The 19,604-nt window shown below is 55.7% G+C and overlaps 1 protein-coding gene across 1 annotated transcript in view; it reads left to right on the top strand.

The window, feature by feature from the left end:
- SDK1 (sidekick cell adhesion molecule 1) overlaps positions 1-19,604 on the top strand; it is a 743,568-nt gene that overhangs the window by 720,160 nt on the left and 3,804 nt on the right. The window contains exons 43-46 of the mRNA XM_070363134.1: positions 4,717-4,881; positions 7,370-7,507; positions 10,249-10,369; positions 10,694-10,823. Of these exons, the coding sequence (XP_070219235.1) occupies positions 4,717-4,881; positions 7,370-7,507; positions 10,249-10,369; positions 10,694-10,823 (554 nt within the window). The remainder of the gene's footprint in view (positions 1-4,716; positions 4,882-7,369; positions 7,508-10,248; positions 10,370-10,693; positions 10,824-19,604) is intronic.

Here is a 19,604-nt window from a genome sequence, read left to right as displayed (position 1 = left end):
ACCTGCATTGAGGATCCCCTGGAGAAGGAAATGGCAACCCACTCCAGTATTCTTGCCTGGGAAACTCCCTGGACAGCGGCGGCTGGTGGGCTATAGTCTATGGCGTCGCAAGAGAGTCAGACACGACTTAGCGACTAAACAAGAAGTGGGCTCTCTTCAGGCTCAGAACTGCAAGCCGGCGTCCCGGTGTGAGTTAGCGGCACCAGAAATCTCGGGCCGTGAATGAGTTTCATTCAGTGTGGAGACTGTGTAACTGTCCAGGAAATCAGACTTTTGTATTGGTGTCTGCCTGCGCTTCTGGGTGTTGGGGGACCGACGGAGCGCAGAGCCCGGGATGTGCCTGTGCTGGGCGGGGCTCTGGTCAGGAGGGAGGTCTTCCTGGTTCCTGGTGCTGAGGATGTCGTCCCCGAGACATGGGTCTCCTGCCGCCGCCAGGCGAGGAGGGAGGTGCTGGCCCCGAAAGCAAAGAGTCGCCTTGTTCTGTTCCCTGGAAACAAGCTGGTCGGGGCGGCAGCCTATGTGGACAGAGGGTGCCTGCTTTCCTTGCGGCCATTCAGAATTAGCCATCTTCCTGTTTTAGGAAACAAACACTGCCATAGGGCGGCCCAGAGCTTCTGACAGAAGCCCAGGAGCTTCCGGCCGGCAGGGCCACACTGTGTGGGTGGACAGCTCTCCTCCCGAGTCAGCGCACATGGAGGCGTGTGACCAGAGTGGTTTATCCGGCAACATTCTGCAGCATTCATTTCTCAGCGGCTGCCCCACCTTCTTACTCGCTCTGGTGTTTTCCCAGCAGTGTCTCAGTAACAGGAGTCCAGGAAGGTGCCGGGGTCCCCGAAGGGGGGCCAGGCCCAGCAGACACCGCAAACACCCCAACACAGGTGTCAGGGAGGTCAAAGGTCAGGTCCTCAGGCCTGAGGCGTCAGCCACCCAGGGATGTGGCTTTGGGAAACACGGCCACTGTTTCCCTCAGGCCGATCCGAGCTCCCCACGAGGGTCGGGACGGGAAGCTGGCGGGGTCTCTGGGGCACATGGCAGGGTAGCCTCATCCAGGGTCTGAGAGCGGGCCAAGCACATCCCCAGAAACACACAAGGGCCCGCACACCCCTCAAGTGTTGATCGAGATGGACATTCAAGCCCAGGGATTATCCTGGTGCGTGGAAAATCAGTTGCACAAATATCATCATGCTTAATAGTTCTGTAATGTTATTTCCCCCCCTAATTTGTAGACATACTTTTCTCCGTCATTGATCTATTGAGATATTTAATGACCAGTACAGATGAGGGAAACAGTTGGCAGTGGAGAGACAGAGTGGACGTTCCAGCGGCCGCCAGGGGTTTCTGCCGGCAGCGATCACGGCATGAACATCAGTGTGGATAAACAGCCCAGAGGGTTACAAGTGGAGCTGCAAATGCTGAGTATGCTGGTTTTGGAAAGGCAGAATTAAGCAGAACAAAAATACAAACTTTTTTCTATTAATTCAGAAGGAAATTCTCTTGGTATGACTCCCCGCCTCCCAGCATTTTTCCATGTAAAGTAAATCATTTTGTGTTGAGATTCTGTTCAATGTTTTTGAAACATTTTTATGAAAAATACACATAATTCCTGGAGCTATGACAGAGCATTTAAAATAAAATGTGGCCTCTGGGTGACGGGAGAGGAAGGGGAAATCATTTTTTTTTTCTTCAAGTAGCAGGAAAGTATTACAGAAACTTTAGTGCCAAAGACACTCAGAGAACCCACTGCAGGAGTGCTCGAGCTGCTGAGGACAGTCTGGGAGTACCTTTCACGGTCTTGTTAGTCCCTTAATTACAGTGGGTTTAGGCACTATCCAGTGTATTAGGGTCTGTGTTTTTCCTTTAGTCTCTTTGACAGCATAAAACTATCTTCTAAGAGGGAAAACATCACACGATTCTTTCAATGTTTAAAGCCCTTGGAACAGTGACTTGCTCATAGTAAGCACTAAATAAATAGAGGTGGTTATTTTATTGAAAACCTGCTTGTGCCAGGCCCTGTGAAAAGCTATGGGGGTACAGAGATGGGTGGATGGATGGGTGGATGGAAAGATAAACGGATGGATGGGTGGATGGGAGAGTGAACGGGTGGAAGAAAGGACAGATGGATGGAGAGAAGGAGGAAGAGGAGAAAAGAAGGAATGAAGTAAGAAGGGAGAGGTAAGAAAGGGGGAGTGAATCACGTCAACTGATACCTGTTGAACTCTTGAAACATTCGCGAGCCCATCGGTACAGACAGACAGGTAAACGAGAGAAGTGTCCTGGAGGCCCAGAGGCGGACGCTGCCGTCTCTTCCTAGAGTGCAGGAGCGGGTCAGGGCTGGCCTCCAGGAGGTGAATCTGAAAGGGTGAGATGACCTTGTTGGTTTTCCTCCACCCCCACCTGTAGATTTATCAGGAGCTCGTTGAGAACAGAAGTCTCATCTGGCTCCCTGTTGGCTGGAACAGGGCCTGAGCAGAGCTCTGAAGTGATTGTGGATGGAGCCGGTGGGGGGAGGGCGTGGAGCGGGAGCCTCCCGAGGCCTCCAGGCGAGGGAGCAGGGCCTGCAGGGCAAGCGCAGCCTTCACACCAGAAATCGACCACAGAGAACAATCGAATGTGCGAACCCTAACGGTCTCAGAAGGAAGAGGAAGCTTAAGCGATGACTTGCCATTTGGACGTTGTTAATGGTAATGGGTGTCTTGGTGAGCATTTAGAAATAAATAGTCATCGCGCTCCCCCTCTGTACCGAGGTCTGTGCCTTTCAAGTCTCTCCCACATCCATTCCTTTGTTAACCCATGACTACAGTGCTTAACTGGTGCACACTGTAAGCCCTGTACAAACACAGACTCACACACGGGTGATCTGCTGTTGACCGTGGGCTGATCCTCGAGCCGCTGCTGTTCCGAGGCGTGTGACGAGGCTGCTTCCCAGAGAGGCGTCCTCCCTGTGAAGCATGCACGTTCAAATGCGCTGTTCCTCTCCAGATTGCCTGCTCTTTGTAAAAGATCACCCACCTGCTCCTATAACAGAATTTATAATTCACGGAGGATCAGTGCTTCAAACGAACAGTGTGGGCCCGGAGGCCACTTTTTACCCAACGAGCTCCATAGAGACTGGATTTTGCAAACACTCGGTGGATGTACTGCTTACCGAGCACTTCATCAGTGCTGACCCGTTCAGTGCCCGAGGCACGCCTGTGACGTAGATGTTGCCCGCGTTCTCCAGTGAGGCACAGAGAGGTTAAACCCTCTCCCTAAGGTCACACAGCTCACGCGTGGTGAGGCAGCTTCGCGCCAAGGCTGTCTAGCTGCTTCCTTTCTCTCTGCGTCTGATTTTCTGGCTTCAGTTTCAGTTTTGTTAATGTTTTCCTGTATGTCAGGGTTTAAAGAAATTCAGTACCTATTTTTATTTGGTAAAACGTGTGATGTATGTTTGCCGCCTTAGCCTTCTGTGCGTGTGCGGCTCGGCAGCATTAAGTATGTCCACACGGCTGTGCACCATCGTCCCTAGCTTGTTCATCTTCCCAGACTGAGGCTCTGTCCTCATTAAGTCACATCTCAGCCCCTGGCACCCACCCCTCTCCCTTCTGTCCCTGTGGATTCGCTCGGGGAACCTCCTAGACTGGACCCGTCCAGCGTCTGTGTGTGTGTGACGAGTGTCACACCCTCGAGCTTCATCCATGCTGTGTCAGCAGGCACGAGAATGTCTCCCTTTCTGAGGCTGGATCGCGCTTCTCTGTGTGGCTGGATGGACCATCTTATTTATCCGTCCCTCCGTCGATGGGCACAGGTTGCTTTCATCACCTCTCGGCTCCTGTGAATAATGCTCTGTGAACGTGGGCGTTTAAGTTCAAAATTCAGTTGTCATTCAGTCGCTCAGTCGTGTCTGACTCTGCGACCCCATGGACTGCAAAGAGTCAGAATCCAGTACATCTTTTAAAATCTATACTTGTGTCTAGTAGCTCCCGGAAAGAGACTAAAAACAACTGGTCTTAGGGCAGGTTTGGCACTGAAGCCCCTCCAAAGGATGCTTGAACTCGAGGAAGGCGCTTCAGGGGTTTGGCTCAGGAGGTGAAGCCAGGTCCCCAGGTTAGGGGCCGAGGCCCCTGTGGGGTTGGCCCAGAGCCCCTGCCTGCCTCTCCATGCCAGCTGCCCCTCAGTGCCATCGCCCCGTGAGAGAACATGACCTGCTATCGATTATCGAAAGCTGCACCAGGCGTGCCACAGTGACCACCCAGTGTAGACAGCATCACAGCGTCACCCCGGACCTGGGAGCTGGCTGGTGCACGAGGCTGTGGTTCAGCGTCTTCTCTTTGACCCGCCTGCTGGACTGTCATTTCCAGTGATAAGGCAGTGGGGCTGAGAACTCAGTGGAGGTTGGTGTGCGTGGGGGCCTCTGGGCCCTTGGGGGCAGGGGCGCGTGTCCTCAGTGAGTCGGGATAGAGGGAACTTGGGGCTTAGGGACACGCGGTGGGCAGGGACAGCAGGACGTCCCAGAAAGAGCCAGCGCCCTACACCAAGAGGAGACAGCAGAGCCAGAGGCCAGGAGGATGTAGGGAAGATGCTTCCGCCCATCTGGCAGCCTCGGCGGCGTCCGTTCAGGAGAGCGAGGCCCCAGCCTGGGGAGGGAGCAGGGGGCTGAGGGCAAGGCGGGCAGCGTCCACCCGCCGGGCCTCCGTGTGGGAGACGGGCACCCTGAACTCCGTCCTTGCTGCCCCGCAGACGAAGGCCTGTGGGACATGTTTGCCAAGGACATTCCACGGGGCGCCACGGCCTACACCGTCAGCCTGGACCAGCTCAGGCAAGGAGTGACCTACGAGTTCCGGGTGGTGGCCGTGAACCAGGCGGGCTACGGGGAGCCCAGCAGCCCCTCCGCTGCCGTGTCAGGTAGGAGCCCCGCCCGGGGACCCCGGGGGGTGGGCGGGCGGCATGGGCCCAGAGCACAGCCATCCCTGGAGGAGATGTCCTGGCCTCACTGAGCTCCTCTCGCCCTCTGTCAGAGCTAGGGCCTCAGCTTGAGCTGGGCAGGGTCCCCCCAGGGGAGAAGACGTCCCCTGCAAAGTGCAGCCTGAGACCCTCTGTTAGCAGATGCGTCCTTACTGTTGAGCCGAAAGTTGAAAAGCAAGATTGCACCAACCTGCCTGTCCCCAGCCGCCATCGGGGACAGTGCGAGCCCTGGACACGTGGTTGTGTCAGCCCAGGCATCCTTGAGGGATGCTGGCCGAGGGGCCCGGTGCCCCGGTGCCTGAGATTGGAGGCCAAGGGCTGCCGGCTCCAGTGTCAGCCCCGGCTCAGCCATGGGGGTAGCACAGACATGGAGGGGGCGGCCAGGCTCCTTTACCTGGAGCTCAAGTGTCGGTGCCGACAGACCCCGTCCTCACCAGTGATGTGACGAGGGGTGTGACCGCCGGGAGGAAGTGACGGCCCTGGGCCTGGGTCTTGAAGGGTGCAGGGGGATGGCCGCAGGGAAGGGAGAGCCTGCATGAGGCTGGGGGAGCAGTGGGGGGACCAGCTGTGGGGCAGGCTGGTTACGCGGCCTGGACCCGGTCCTGGGGCCCCGGGCGCAGGTGAGGAGTGGGCCTCCACCCCAGCTGCACCTTAGGGGCCACCCTCGGGAACAGTTAGAAAACAGTCGTTCAGGGCCCCACCCCGGACAGCAGTTGCGTCACGGGGGTTACGGGTCTGGGCCTGATGATTTTCTAGCTCCAAGGTGGTCCTTCCACGCCGCCGAGATTGCAAGCCAGGCTCTAGATGTGGGGGTGGCTGCAGGCCGACCACCTGGAGCCGACTTGAGAAGGGAGCTGGCTGCAGAGACGTTTGGAGGTCGCAAGCCGATTCTGGGCCAGAAACCACGAGCCTTCCTTCCAATCAAGACAAATATGTTCCCCATCCCCGTAGTCACATCTGTTTAAGCTGCTGACTGCGCTTGTTTAAATTGGAAACATCCTTCATCCTTTCCTTGAGTGGGCCTGGAGGGAGGGGAGCGTCCATGGGCACCCAGGCCCCACGCCTCCTGGTCTGGGAGCACCGTGGATTTCAGGGGCGCTTGGTGAGAGGGACAGCCTGGGCACCACTCACTTGTTTAATGAAAAATAAGCAGGAAGACCAAATCTACCTTTTCTACTTCGTCTTTATGAAGAAACTTGTAAACACACCCCAAAGTAGAGAGAATGGAATAAGGAAGCCCATCACTCCGTCCAGCAATTCAGGGTTTGCCTCCCTTGACCACATATAAAAAATTACAAAAAGCAGTTCCAAATGCACAGGGCTTGCAATCGCACACGCAGAGGGGACGGCAGAGGCTGGTTCCTACGTAAGAACACGGCTCCCGGTCCTCGGGGCCGTGGGCACCGTGGTTCACACATCCCTCTGAAATCCAGCTCATGCGTGTCGGATCTAAAGCGCTGCCGCCTGCCAAGGCTCCCTCCCTGGACTGTCGCAGTAGCCAGAGAGGACTTCTGCTTGCTGGCAGGGCGCACACGCTTCACGTCCGTCCGCTGAGACCCTTCCGGTGGGTTTCTGCTTCTGGGCGGCAGACCTTGGGGCTCCCGTCCTGTCCCACACATCCAATGCCCCCAACAGGGAAGCAGGTGGATGGCACGAGGGGACCCCAGGGCCATCCGGCACCTGGCAAAGAGCGACTCCCATCTCTCTCTCCTTAGTAAACAGAATAAAACATGAGGAAGAAGACAATCCTCCTTCAAAGTAACTCTCAGTTTTGCTGGGGGCACAAAATACATAGAACACAGCCCCAGCTTCCGTGGGTGGGGAGCCCTGGTGCGGCAGAGGAGGCCGACAGGTAGCAGACAGGCCCCCCAGCCGCAGCGTGTGAGCAGAGGTTCCTGGGAGGGTGTGGGCGCATCCAGCTCTCGGCCCAGAGGGGTTGGTCATGGGGCTCCCAGGCTTAGACTGAGGGCAGCCAGGCTCGTGGGCGCAGCACTTGCAGGAGGGGCCAACTTTCCACCCGAGAACTCCTTGCGATGTCAAGGATTCAGCGGGGGTTCTGCTGGCAGGCGGAGGTGGTGAGACCAGGTGGTGGCAGCGGGAACAGGGGCGGCCAGGGGGTTTGCAGGTGTCTCAGGAGAAAGCCCCCATACTGGGAGAGACGAGCAAGGCCGGGCACTTCTGTCCCTCCCTCCCTGTAACCCAGACTACAGATAAAACTGGGAGAATGTAAGTTTGCTGGCCAAGGCCTGGGGTGGGGGCAGCGGGGGCGAGGGGACCCCAGGCCCGAGAGACAGTGGACCCAGAGCTTCTTCTCCGGGAAACCAGTGGATCTGCCCAGGACAACCCAGACCAGGCAGGGGTCCCCCCACCCCGGTCACGGCGGGGACAGATTTTCTGTCCATGTAACCGTGCGCCTGTCGCCCTGCAGCTAAGGTGGAGACGCCCTTCTACGAGCAGTGGTGGTTCCTCCTGGTGATGGCGCTCTCCAGTCTGCTGGTCATCCTGCTGGTGGTGTTCTCGCTGCTGCTGCACGGCCAGAGCAAGAAGTACCGCAACTGCGGCACAGGTGGGGACGCCCCCGCCTCCCCCGGGGACCTGGGGCCGAGACGTCGGGCTTGTCCCTCCTGGGTCTGGGGTGCCCACACCACGCTGCATTTCAGTCCCTAAGACAGGCACACGTCCCTCTGGAGGCAGGAAACCGGGGCTCTGGGCACCGGCGTCTGGCCGGCTCTGCCCTCACACAGGCCACGTGTCCCTTATCCTTCGGCCCCTGATCCTTCGGCCCCTGAGAGTCTGTTCCCATTTCTGCAGCTGCTCAAATGCAGGAGTGGTTTTTAGTATGATTAAAATGTGGAAAGTGGAAGAAGGAAATGGCAACCCACTCCAGTATTCTTGCCGGGAGAATCCCATGGTCCGAGGAGCCTGGTGGGCTACAGTCCATGGGGTCACAAAGAGTCGGACACGACTGAGCGACGGAGCACTCACTGATTGCTGTTTTTATATCATATCTCTTTCCACCCAGAGATTTAAAGGTGTGCTAACTTTAACTGGTAAATTTAAACACATGGATGCAATATGTAAATACTGCTAGGACCTTCAAAAAAAAAAAGTGGAAAGTGTTCAAGAGATGAGAAATGGCCCCTTCAGTATCACAAGAACAGCCATCGGGGTGCGGCTCAGTTGCCTCGGTGCCACTCAGGATGGTTAGTCGGGTCTGTGGTCCAGCCCTTCTCACGATGGGGCGAGTGCTGCCTGGGCCCGCACCCCGGCTCTGAGCCTTCTGCAGCCTGGGCCCCGTTTTCCCAGCACGGCTGGGCCTGGCGTGGAGCAAGTGCTCAGTGAGTGTCCACAGCCGAGAGAGTCCCCATCACTAGAAAAATGGACAAATGAACGTGGGCAGAGCCGGCCATGGAAGGGCACAGACAGCGTGGCTTGCTTTACAGGAAGGTCAGGAGCAGCCTAATGAATGGATGTTTCTAGAAGGCAGGATGGTGGGTGTTCTTAGTGCAGAAGTATAAACAGGGAGGGAACCTTCCAGGGTGCTGGAAACGGTCCTCTGTGAAAGGGGCCTCAGATGCCCCGACCGCAGCCCCCAGCACTGTAGTCCCTGCACCAAGAGGGTTAATAAAACCAGGAGGCCCTAAAGTGCCTGCCATTTGCTTCTGTAACGTTGAGCCATTCATTCCTCCAAGAAAGGATTTATTTTTTTCTGTGTAAATTCACTTCTAACAAGTGTTCGTAAATCAGATTTGATTCCTGCGGGATTTACAGTGTATGAATGGCATGTCATTTTCCCGAGTTAATGCTATTACAGAATCCCAGAATCCCACGTCTGGTGCAGAGAAAGTCGCCCTGCCTTCCCTCCTCTCCCTCTCCATCTGGGAAGCAGACCGCAGAGTCCAATCTGACCTGCAGCTTCCAATCCTCAGCCTCACCCTGGAGCGTTCACTTAACATCATCATTAATGCCCAGAAAAAAAGAAAAAAAAAAGTTGTCCACCAGAATGTCTCCCTGCCCGCCCAGGAGACACGCAGAGCCCAAACCACTGTGCTGCAGCCTCGTTCCACCCCTCCCGGACGACACGCTCTCTTGTACAAGATCAGACTTCCTCTCTGAGTATAATATTCACCTGCTCGCCTCCCATCAACCCCAACCCCGACGAGCAGGCGACTTCCTCTTTCATCTGCTGCTATCTGCGTGCTGCTGGCTTTCCCCGTTGCACACAAGCAGAACACCGAGGCGAGCGGAGGGCTGTGGGGTCCCCGGCAGACAGGATCCTTGGGATAGGAAATGCTGGTGAATTCAACAAAACATGCGTGAAGCCCCTGGTGTGTGCTCGGGCAGTGTCCCGGGGGCTGGGACCTCACCAAGAACAAGGTTGTGTGAGCATCCCTGGGTCTGTGCCTCCGAGAGCTCACAGCCTAGCAGGGAGGCAGACAGGACTGCAGGAAGCCAGCCAGCCAGCTCTCAGGACAAAACGGAGAGGTGGTGACGGGCACCGCATGGAGAAACGACACAGGGAGGAGACCTCAGGGCTCCGGAACGTCCTCTCCGGTCTCACCACCCTTGAGCTGTGATCTGAAGGAGGGGGTGGGGGGAAGGGGCTCCCTGGGCAGGGGCAGGGGGAGATGGGAAGGGCAGGGGAGGCCAGCCTGGGCAGGGGGACAGCAGTGAGGACCAACTCTCATGCCGAGCGAGGCAGGGGCCGCCGGGAGCTCTGCAGTCCCCCTGGTTACTTACGGCTTTGCTTGGCTAGCAGATTGTAGACTCTGCTTTGATATGTACTGATGAACTCATTTTTTAGTGATTTTTAGTTACAGACATTCACAGACATGTGTGACCATCACCACAGTTGGTTCTGGAGCATGTTCATCACTGCAGGAAAAAGACCCTGCACCCTCGAGCCCTCCCCCTTAAATGTTTACCCTCCACTTACTTCCTTGTTCTGACTGGGCCTTTATTGTGACATTTATTGAATATCCTCAATGGTGTAAAAGGTTCATGCACTCTGACTATTCTTTAATAAGACACTGATAAAACAACAACAACAACAACAACTTGATTTTGGCATCAAGGAAAAGAAACACCAAAATGCTAATATCGTTTTGCTCCACGGTTGACGTGTAGCCGTACACCCCAGCCTGACTCCGCCTGCCCTGGGCGCTGACTCGGGTCGCCAGGCCTGGGGCTCGTCCAGCAGGCGGTCCGGAGCACCCTGGGCAGCCTGCCCGGCTCCACGAGGCTCGGGGCTGGACCCCTGACGTCCATTTCCTGACGCGCATCTGCGCCGCCTCCGCCCATATGTAGGTAAGAGCATCTCCAACATGGAGGAGTCCGTGACCCTGGACAACGGAGGGTTTGCCGCCTTGGAGCTAAACAGCCGCCACCTCAACGTCAAGAACACCTTCTCCAAGAAGAATGGGACCAGGTAGGGTTGCAGCACCCACCCCAGGGCCCACGCCGGCCAGGCCCACGCCCACGAGTCCCCCCGAATCCCAGGGCAGGAGGGCGGGTGCTAGGAATGGTTTAAGGACGTTTCTAGAGATAAAGAGGCAGGTCTCAGGTGTAGGGACCTGGTCTTGGGGAACCTCCGGCCCCTCCGGGCGTCACTGGAAGCTGTGGGCGGCCTGGGAACTGCTTGCGTGGCACCGAAACGGTGCCAGAGGCTGTGCGTGGCTTTCCTCTCGACGCAGCCGCGATGAGGCCAGGGGGCGGGCCAGGAGGCGGGGCTGACTGGTGTGCCGTCCCCCAGGTCCCCGCCCCGGCCGAGCCCCGGCGGGCTGCACTACTCCGACGAAGACCTCTGCAACAAGTACAACGGCGCCGCGCTGACCGAGAGCGGGGCCCTCCAGGAGAAGCCGGGCGACGCCACGGAGTCCGAGGTGGGTGCCCGCGCCCTGCTGCGGGCTGCGGCCCCTCCCGTCGCCCCGGGGCCCTGCCCTGGTCTCAGCCGCGTCTCCACACACACACAGGCTCGGAGCAGGCAGAGCCGGGACAGAGGGCGCCCCTTCCCGGACGGGGAGGGTCCATGCTCGTCTCTGGTGCGCGAGGCCACCTCCCCGATCAGTCCCTGGTCCAGAGTGGACTTTGGGTTCGCAAACCTCCTTGCTTAGCTCTGCGCTCAGAAAGAGACCTGGCCGACCTGAAGGTCACCAGGGAACGTGGTGGCCTCTGGACCCCCGAGGGGTAACGGGGGCCCGAACCCACCCTACTGGTAGAACCTGGACCCCCGCCCACGCCAGACAGGGGCTTCCCCTCCCGCCAGCCTCCTGTGCGCCAGCGCGGGCTTTGGTCACAGCACCGCTGGGTCAGTTACCGGGGTCACCGGAGCAGGGCGGGAGCCCCGGGACCAGGGAGACCCCGCCCCCGAGGGGTATCAGCCTCCAGCCGTGAGCCCCAGGACCCCGCCCCACACATCTTGATGCCTGGGCACTGACTGCGGGGCTGGGCCCGTCCTGGGCAAGGTCTCTGTGTTGGGAGGGGACATTCCCTGGAGGGAGCCGTGGGGGCGCCGTGAGGAGCCCCACTTCCACGGGGAAGCCCCTTCCCCACGAGCCCATCTCACAGGAGCGAACCAGCGGACGCAGTTAGGGAGCTTGGCGCCCAGTCCTGACCACGGGGTTTCAGAGACGCTGCGACAGGGACGAATTCACCAAGCTGTTTGCCAGACACGCAGGCCCACCCCACCGCTTGGCATTCACACTCTAAATCAATATTTAATCTAAAATAAGTCTCACCTTCATTTTGACCTGAGTTTAGGACTGATTGCACCCTCAGGCTCAATTAAACGGCTTCTTTCAAACTGTGGTTTGTGTAGGAGCCCACACGGGCCAGCCCCCAGGCAGGGGGCCCAGTGGCCGGGCCGCTCGGCCTCCATGCTCCGTGGACGCGGGCGCCGGCTGCCCGTCTGCGCCGCAGCCGTGGGCTCCTGGAAGCGGCAAGCCACCCTGCCGGCGTGCAGGAGGAGCGCTGTGTCCGCGCGAGGGGCTGTCTGTGGAGGGAAAAGCGAGAACGCTGAGCCCAGCTTCCTGACGAGGAGGCCGCGGCCTTTTCCAGCCACTGGTCCCAAAGACGGCGCGTCGGGAAGGGGTGGGCTGCCGTCCAGCGTTTCCCGGTCAGCGGTCAGAGGCAGCGCCCGCCCCCACCTTCCTGGGCTCGAAGAGCATCGTGGACGATGCTCACAGCAACCCTGTGCTGCCTCGCGGGCTTTCCAGCTCCACTTGGGCTAAGTGCTGAGTGCTTCCTCAGCCAGGCCTGGAGGCAGGCGGTTCTCGTCCGTGTCCCCAGGACACCCCTAAGGCCGAGGCCACCCCACACATGCACCCTCACCCTCATCTTGCAGGGCCCACTGACCCCCGCCCTTCCCCTCTTCTCCCACCCAACACCCGGGCCACAGAGGCCATTCCCAGCACTGCCAGGACTGGAAATTCATGGATTCTGACTATTTGTTCATAAAAGCATGCTCAAAATGGGTTAAACACGGGCCAGTCTGTCTGTCCTCTCACACACGGGGGTGTTTTGCGAGTCAGATCCAGCTGATTCGCATGGAGGATCATTAGATGCCTGCGGGCGCTAGGCCTATACATGCATGTATGCATACACGTGTGCACTCATGCACACACAGACACGGGGAAGGAGGCAGCAAGAAGGGAAGAAGGGAGCGGGTGAGGGTAGGAGGCGAGAGGGATGGGAAATGCACTCTAAATCCTGCAAGGAGGCCGTTCGGATCCTCACGTAACAGGTGGGAGAGCTGAGGCTTGCCGGGTTTTGAGTGTCTTCCCCAGACACGCACTCCTGGGTGGACCTGGATGCAGACCCAGGCGGCGGGCTCCCTTCCGTCCCTCCCACCAGGCCAGCCGAGTTCTCCTAGCCCGGGACGCATGGCTGAGTGAGGGCGGGCCATGGCATGCCCTGTGCCTGGAGGAAGAGGCTCCTTCCGGGATTCCCACAGATGCTTTGCGGGTCCTAACACTTTCTGGTTCTAGAAAGTTGATCAAAAGTGCGGACGCCGTCTCTACCAAGGCATGTCACCTTGAACCTGGGGTTCCAGGCCCCCCAAAGCCTGTGGTGGGCGGGCACCTCCTGTGAAGGCTCCGGGAGTCCAGGCTAAGAACTCACGTTCCTGGGCTCCCCGTCTGCTCCTGAGTTCTCGGGTAGATGCAGTGAGGCCCGTCTTTTCCCCCAGAATTCTGTGCTCTGTCGTCTTCCTGGGGCCCAGCTTTGAACCTTACAACCTGGGAGAGTTGTAGGCAGATTCATGGGGTCTTGGAAGTGCCAGCTCTGATGGGAGCCTTTCCTTTGAACTAGTCTGGTCTCTTAACCAGACTGAGATGTCATTCACACACTGCACAGTTCACGTCTTCACCGCATAGGCTATTTAGGTGTGTGTTTTTAGTTTCCTCACATTTATGAGCTTCCCAAATTTTCTGCTGTTAATGGTTTTTAATTTTATCCCGCTGTGGTCAAAGAACATACTTTGTATATCTCCAGCCCTCTTATATTTATTGAGTCTTGTCTTGCGGGCAGCATCTGGCCTGTGCTGTAAGAACCCCCTTGAAAAGGCCGTGTTGCTCTGCTGTTGCTGTGTGGAGAGTTCCGTGTGTGTCTGCCACGTCCAGTTGATTTATCGTGCCGTTCACGCCTTCCACACTCTCGATCTTTCCGCCATCTGTTAACGTACCGAGGTCTCCAACAGTTACTGTCAACATTCTCTACGTCTCTCTCCGTTTCCGGCAGCTTTAATCTCCTGTACCTGGGGGCTCTGTTTGCAGATGCGTGTCTGTCTGTAGCTGTGGTGTCTTCATGGTGGACAGACTCTTTTTCAGTATAGCATGTCCCTCTTGGTCTCCACTCACAGTTTTTCGTCTGTTTGGCCTGACATCAGCACAGTCGCTCCGGCTCTCTTTTGGTTCCTGTGCACATGGCATATCATTTCCATCACTTCACTCTCAACTTGTTTGAAGCCTTGGATCTGAAATGTGTCTCTTGTTGACAGCATACAGTTGGATCATGCCGTCTCATTCATCCTGCAGTGCCTCCTGCTCACCAGGTTGTTTGATCCATTCACAGTTAGTGTGGTTGCTGCTGACTCCAGAGTTAGGCCTGCCGCTTGCTGCTTGCCGTCCATCAGCCTCGTATCTCTGCTTCTGTGTTTTTCCTTCACTGTCATTTTGCTGCTGTTGTTAAGCGCCTACTTTCTAGTGTATATCCGGGGGATATTTTCATTCCCTTGTTTTGCTTTTACTATATTTTTTCAGTTGCTTTTTATAGTGATTGCCCTCGTATTAGTATGTGCTTTAGATTTATTCTAAATCTCAGTGACATATAGAAACTTTATTCTTGTATAGATCTATTCTCTCCTCCCCATTTGTGCTTATTATTATACGCATCCATATTCGTGACAGACCCAAGGATGCATCTTTCTACCTGTACAGAATTCTGTACCTTTTAAAGAAGTTGAGAGGAGAAAGGTGAGCAAGTATTGGAGCTTATCACGTTAACCCTTCTGTTTGCGATTTTTGGTTCTCATTTCTCCCCACCTTTGTGTTCCACTGTAATTGTTACATTTCTCTATATCGTGGACCCAACAATATAATTATTACCTAATGCTTTAGGAAATTGCTTTTTAAATCAGATAAGAGAAGAAAGGAGACTAAGTCCTTACACTGCCTTTTATAATTGCCTATGTGATGATCTTGTTGCTGCTTGTGTGTGTGCGGATTTGATCTGCTCTCTGGTGTCACTGGCCTGCAATCTGACCATCTTCCATGAGTATTTCTTATAAGGCAGGTCTGCCAGCAATTAAGTTTTCTGTTTTCATCTCAGAATGTCCTATTTCATCTTCATTTATGAAAACAGTTTTGCCAAATAAAAGATTCGTGACTGACAGTCTTCTTTCAACACCTGCCCATTGCCTCCTGTCCTCCATTTTTTCTGACCAGAAGTCAGCTGTTAGCGTAATTTGAATTCCCTTGGGCTGGATGAGTCATTTTTCTCCCTTCGATTTCAAGAGTTTCTTTTGCCTTTGTCTTTCAGAATTTTAGCTGTAACTGTGACGTGTCTGGGTGTGGCTCTTGTTCCGTTTATCTTGTGGTATATTGAGCTTGTTAAGTATGCAGTTGTTTTTTTTGTTTGCTTGATTTTTTTTTTACCAGATTTGGGAAGTTCTAAGTCATGTGACTCTCAACCGTCTTTCTGCTGCTTCCCTCTCTTCTCACCCCGTGTTCTCGTTGCGCACAGGCTGCTGCGCTCAGCTTTGTCACGCTTATCAGGTGTTCCGGTCTGTGTTTATTTTTTTTTCATTCTTTTCTCTTTGTTTTTCAAGTTGCATGACCCACCCCAATGTTCTTGCCTGAAAAATCCCACGGACAGAGGAGCCTGATGGGCTACAGTCCATAGGGTCACTTGGACTAGAGCCAGACGTGACTGAGTGACTGACCACGGCGAGCAGCCTCTCAGTCTGTCTCCAAGTGCGCTGAGTCCTTCCTCTGTCAGCTCAGATCTACTGTTGAGGCCCCCCGGTGAATTTTGCATTTGGTTATGGTATTTTTCAACTCCGGAGCTTCTCATTCGGTCCTTTTAAGTCATTTCTATCTCTTTATTGATATTCTCCACTTGGTGTGATAGTGTCAGCATACTTTAATTCTTTAAACATGGTTTCCTTCAGTTCTTTGAACATATTATAATAGCTACTTTTAAATTCTTTGCCTGCCAATATCTGAGGCTCCCTGCTTTTTTTCCCCTGTGTATGTATCACACTTTGCTGTTTTTTGAAAACAAGAACATATTTTAAATAGTATCTTGTATTCACTTTGAATACCCATATTCAACCCCCTCTGTCTGTTGTCATTGTTGTTGGCTTATTTGTTCAGTGACTCGTCTGGACTAGTTAGGGAAGCCACGTCCTCAGCAACGTGTCCGCTCTGACATCACCCCTCCGAGGTGTGGCCTTGGGCAGGCATGTGGTTTCCATAACCAGGGACGACTGAGATCTCCACTAGGCATCCCCTTGTCTCTTGTTCTGACCTCCCCACTAAGGTTTGGGAAGGCCCACACAGCTGGTATCACACCCAGCTGTTAACCTCCTCTCCCTGGCAGCTCTCTTATTTTCGACAAGGCTCCAGGGTATAAATTACTCCACAGTTGGATCCAATCACAGCCCAGGCAGCAGCAGGACGTTGTTAATCTCTGAATTCTTCTCTAAGCCCAAGAGGGCTCCCGTCAGCTGTCTCTTTGCCTGGTCCTCCCGTTAAACCTCTGGCGCATTTATTGCTCCACTTGCTGCTATCAAGGACTTAGCTCTTCATTTCTCGCCCCTGAGGCCTCCACAGTTTCCAGCAATGCCCTGAGGCATGAAAAGTGAAAGTGTTAAGTCACTCAGTCATGTCCACGTTCAGCTCCTCTGTCCATGGATTCTCCAGGCAAGAACACTGGAGTGGGTAGCCATGCCCTTCTCCAGGGGACCTTCCTGACCCAGGTGCTGAACCTGGGTCTCCTGCCCTGCAGGCAGATTCTTTACCATCCGAGCCAGCAGGGACACCTGCCCTGAGGCATGCCATGGTCCAAATAAAGCTACTCCCCTGAGGCAGAGCTGGGAGCTCTCTGTTCAGAAGGGCTGACTCTCCCGCCATGAGGACCTCTGTGTCACAGCACCAAAGCTGGGGTGGGGACAACGGCCCCCTTCTCCATGGTGACCAGTGAGGCACTGGGTGGGGATGGACGCCCCTGGGTTTCTGGCTGCGCCCCGGCCCCCCTGCATGGAGCTCCTTCCACCAGCCACGAGGGCGAGGCAGCCTGCCAACCTGGTGCACGTTGGCCAGCCTCCCAGCAGCCCCGATGAGGAGGGGAGCTCAGTTCTCTGACCACACCTCCAGGAATACCTCTGCATCGTGGAGCTGGGGACAAGCAGCTGGCTGGGAGATGCCCGCGGCTTCCTCCTCCAGGTCAAACCAAATTCCTGGAGTCTTAGGGGAGGGGCCCTGGCTTCTTGGCCACATGTGCCTCCCCCTCCCCAAGTGGAGCTTCCGTCACCCCAGCTGGGGGTGGGGGAGCAGGTCAGAGTTCAAGCAGCTCAGACTCTTGCTCTTCTTAGTGATTTTAGATTTTCTGCAATAAATCTTGCCCCATTTGCTATATGCCCTTGGCACCATTTCCAGGGACTCTAAATGATTGTTGATAATTTGATTTTCCCCCAGTTAAGTCACTGTTCTACTGTGGGGAAGACCTGCTGCTCCTTCTGGCCATTCTGGAAGTATTTTTTGTATTGGTAGTTGGTTGACGAGCCAGGTAGGGGGTCCCCTGCCCACCCTTACTGCCCACCCTCTCCTCCAGAGGCAAAAACCCTGTGAGCTCTCTGCCGGAAAAGCTCTTCTGCAAAGCTAATACTTCACTGAAAGAAAAAAAAAATTGTGATGCTGTCATTTTCTCCCTGGGGTGTTTTTTAACCATTTTCAGCAATGTTACTCGAGTGACAATTCTGAGAACCGGCTCACAGGTGCAGGAGAACCTGGCTGATCAGAGTGGCTCTGAATTAGACCAGCAGCCTCGCAGGACACACGCTGTGGCTCTTGATGTTTCTCCACTTAGAAATAAGGGGCTTTCTCTCCATTTTATCGCCCAGCTGCTTACGAATTATATCAGGGCTACTGTTCAAATCACATCTTAAAAATTATTTTCAAAATCCACAGAAACAGGTTTCAAGGTCTCTCTGGCTTCAGCCAACTTAGACCAGCCCCCTCTCACTTAATTAATCCTCTAATAATATTGGAGTCTTTCATCTTGCCAGCACAGCACCAGAAGTCCTGGGATTATCTCTGTTAGCTGCTTGCCAGGCATCCACGCGCCTTTAGAAACTCATGGTCGGGTCTGCAGACTCATCCAATCACAGGCTGGCCTTCCTCGGTTTCCTGGGAAACGGACTCACATCGCTACCTCACATCACACAGGAAACTTGAAAAAAAAAGACCCCGCAGCGTTTCCTTTCTGTCAATAATTCTAACTCACTAAAATACATCCTCATTAAAAAATAATAATGTCATATCAACAATAAACAGAGCAGGCAGCAGGACAAGGAATGGCATTTTAATCCTGTGCTTTCTCGTGGAAGCGAAAGCGAGACCTGAACAGGAGCCCTGAGGCCTTCACCATGGCCCCATGTGTCCCAAGATGGGGCGGGCGCACTCGCCCTCTCCCTAGAGGAACAGCGAGAAGCTGAAGGAACAGCTCTGAGTCTCCCCTCTCCATTCTGTGCCATGGTTTTGTTGTGTCCCAGCGAAGGAAATGGCAACCCACTCCAGCATTCTTGCCTGGAGAATCCCAGGGACCGGGGAGCCTGGTGGGCTGCCGTCTATGGGGTCGTACAGAGTCGGACACGACTGAAGCGACTTAGCAGTGGCTTTGGGGGCCACCTGGTGGGCCCACGGCCCCGTCCCCCAGGGAAGCACTCAGCTCTTCCAGGAGCGGCGGGAAAACTCCCAGGGCGGGTTCCCATTGGCTCACTGACCTTGAACCTCCATGAGCCACCCGCCTCCTCCACTGGCTGCTCTGGGACCCCGAGGTGAGGGGTCAGGTCCCTTGGCGATGCAGAGGGAAGGGCCCCAGGACATTGGACAGCAGACACCACACTCAATTAGGGCCTCTGTCCTTGGAAACCTCCCCACGGAGGTCGGCATGGATGTGGCATGTGTCCCACGGAGGACACCGTCTCCTCACCCTGACTGAGCTCACCATCAGACCCTCGGTCTGGGGGCCTGTGCCATAGTCTCGGGCAGTCTGCAGTGCCTGGGCCTTCCACACTCCCGGGCACTGCAGCATTCTCCACAGAACACAGAGCATCCCCTGGGGGCTGTGTAAACCTGATCTGGGAGGGGATGGAGTGTAGACCAGTCCTTGGAAGGAGATGGAGTAGAGCTGTCCTGGGAGGGGTTGGAGTGTAGACCTGTCCTTGGAAGGAGATGGAGTATAGACCTCTCCTGAGAGGGGATGGAGTATAGACTGGTCCTTGAGATGGAGCGCAGACCTGTTGCGGGAGGGGATGGAGTGTAGACCTGTCCTGGGAGGCGATGGAGTGTAGACCTGTCCTGAGAGAGATGGTGTGTAGACCTGTCCTTGTAGGGAATGGAGTGTAGAGCTATCCTGGGAGGGGATGGGGTGTAGACATGTCCTGAGAGAGGAGATGGTGTGTAGACCTGTCGTGAGAGAGGAGATGCTGCATAGACCTGTCCTGGGAGGGGTTGGAGTGCAGACTCTCCTGAAGCCAGAGTACAGTGGATTCATGTCCTGGGACCCGCTCAGGCACAGGGACAGGCAGGGGAGCAGAGCCTCTGGGAGGAAAGAGCTGGCTCCCGCTGCCCAGCTTGACCCCCGTGGACACACTGAGCTCTCCGTGGTCTTGTGGAGGTGGGCCCTGGGGTAGTCCACACCCAGGTGGTGGGGAGAGAGAAAAGGGAGACAAACAGGTGAGATGTGCCACCCGCCTTAGATGGCCACTCCTCTCCGCTCAGCCCTGCTGCCCACGGCCACCCCCACGCCCATGTCCCTCCCCCGCCCTGTGGCCCCCACCCCCCCGTGGCCCACACCCCCATGGCCCTCCCGGACCCTGTGTCCCTCCCCTACCCCGTGGCCCCCAGTCCCCACCCCCATGTGGCCCTCCCTCCCGTGTGGCC

The sequence above is a fragment of the Bos mutus genome, chromosome 25, assembly GCF_027580195.1.
Source record: "Bos mutus isolate GX-2022 chromosome 25, NWIPB_WYAK_1.1, whole genome shotgun sequence".
NCBI classification, from domain to species: Eukaryota; Metazoa; Chordata; class Mammalia; order Artiodactyla; family Bovidae; genus Bos; species Bos mutus.
The sequence above is the reverse complement of the archived record's forward strand: the minus strand, read 5'-3'. Positions and strand labels throughout refer to the sequence as shown.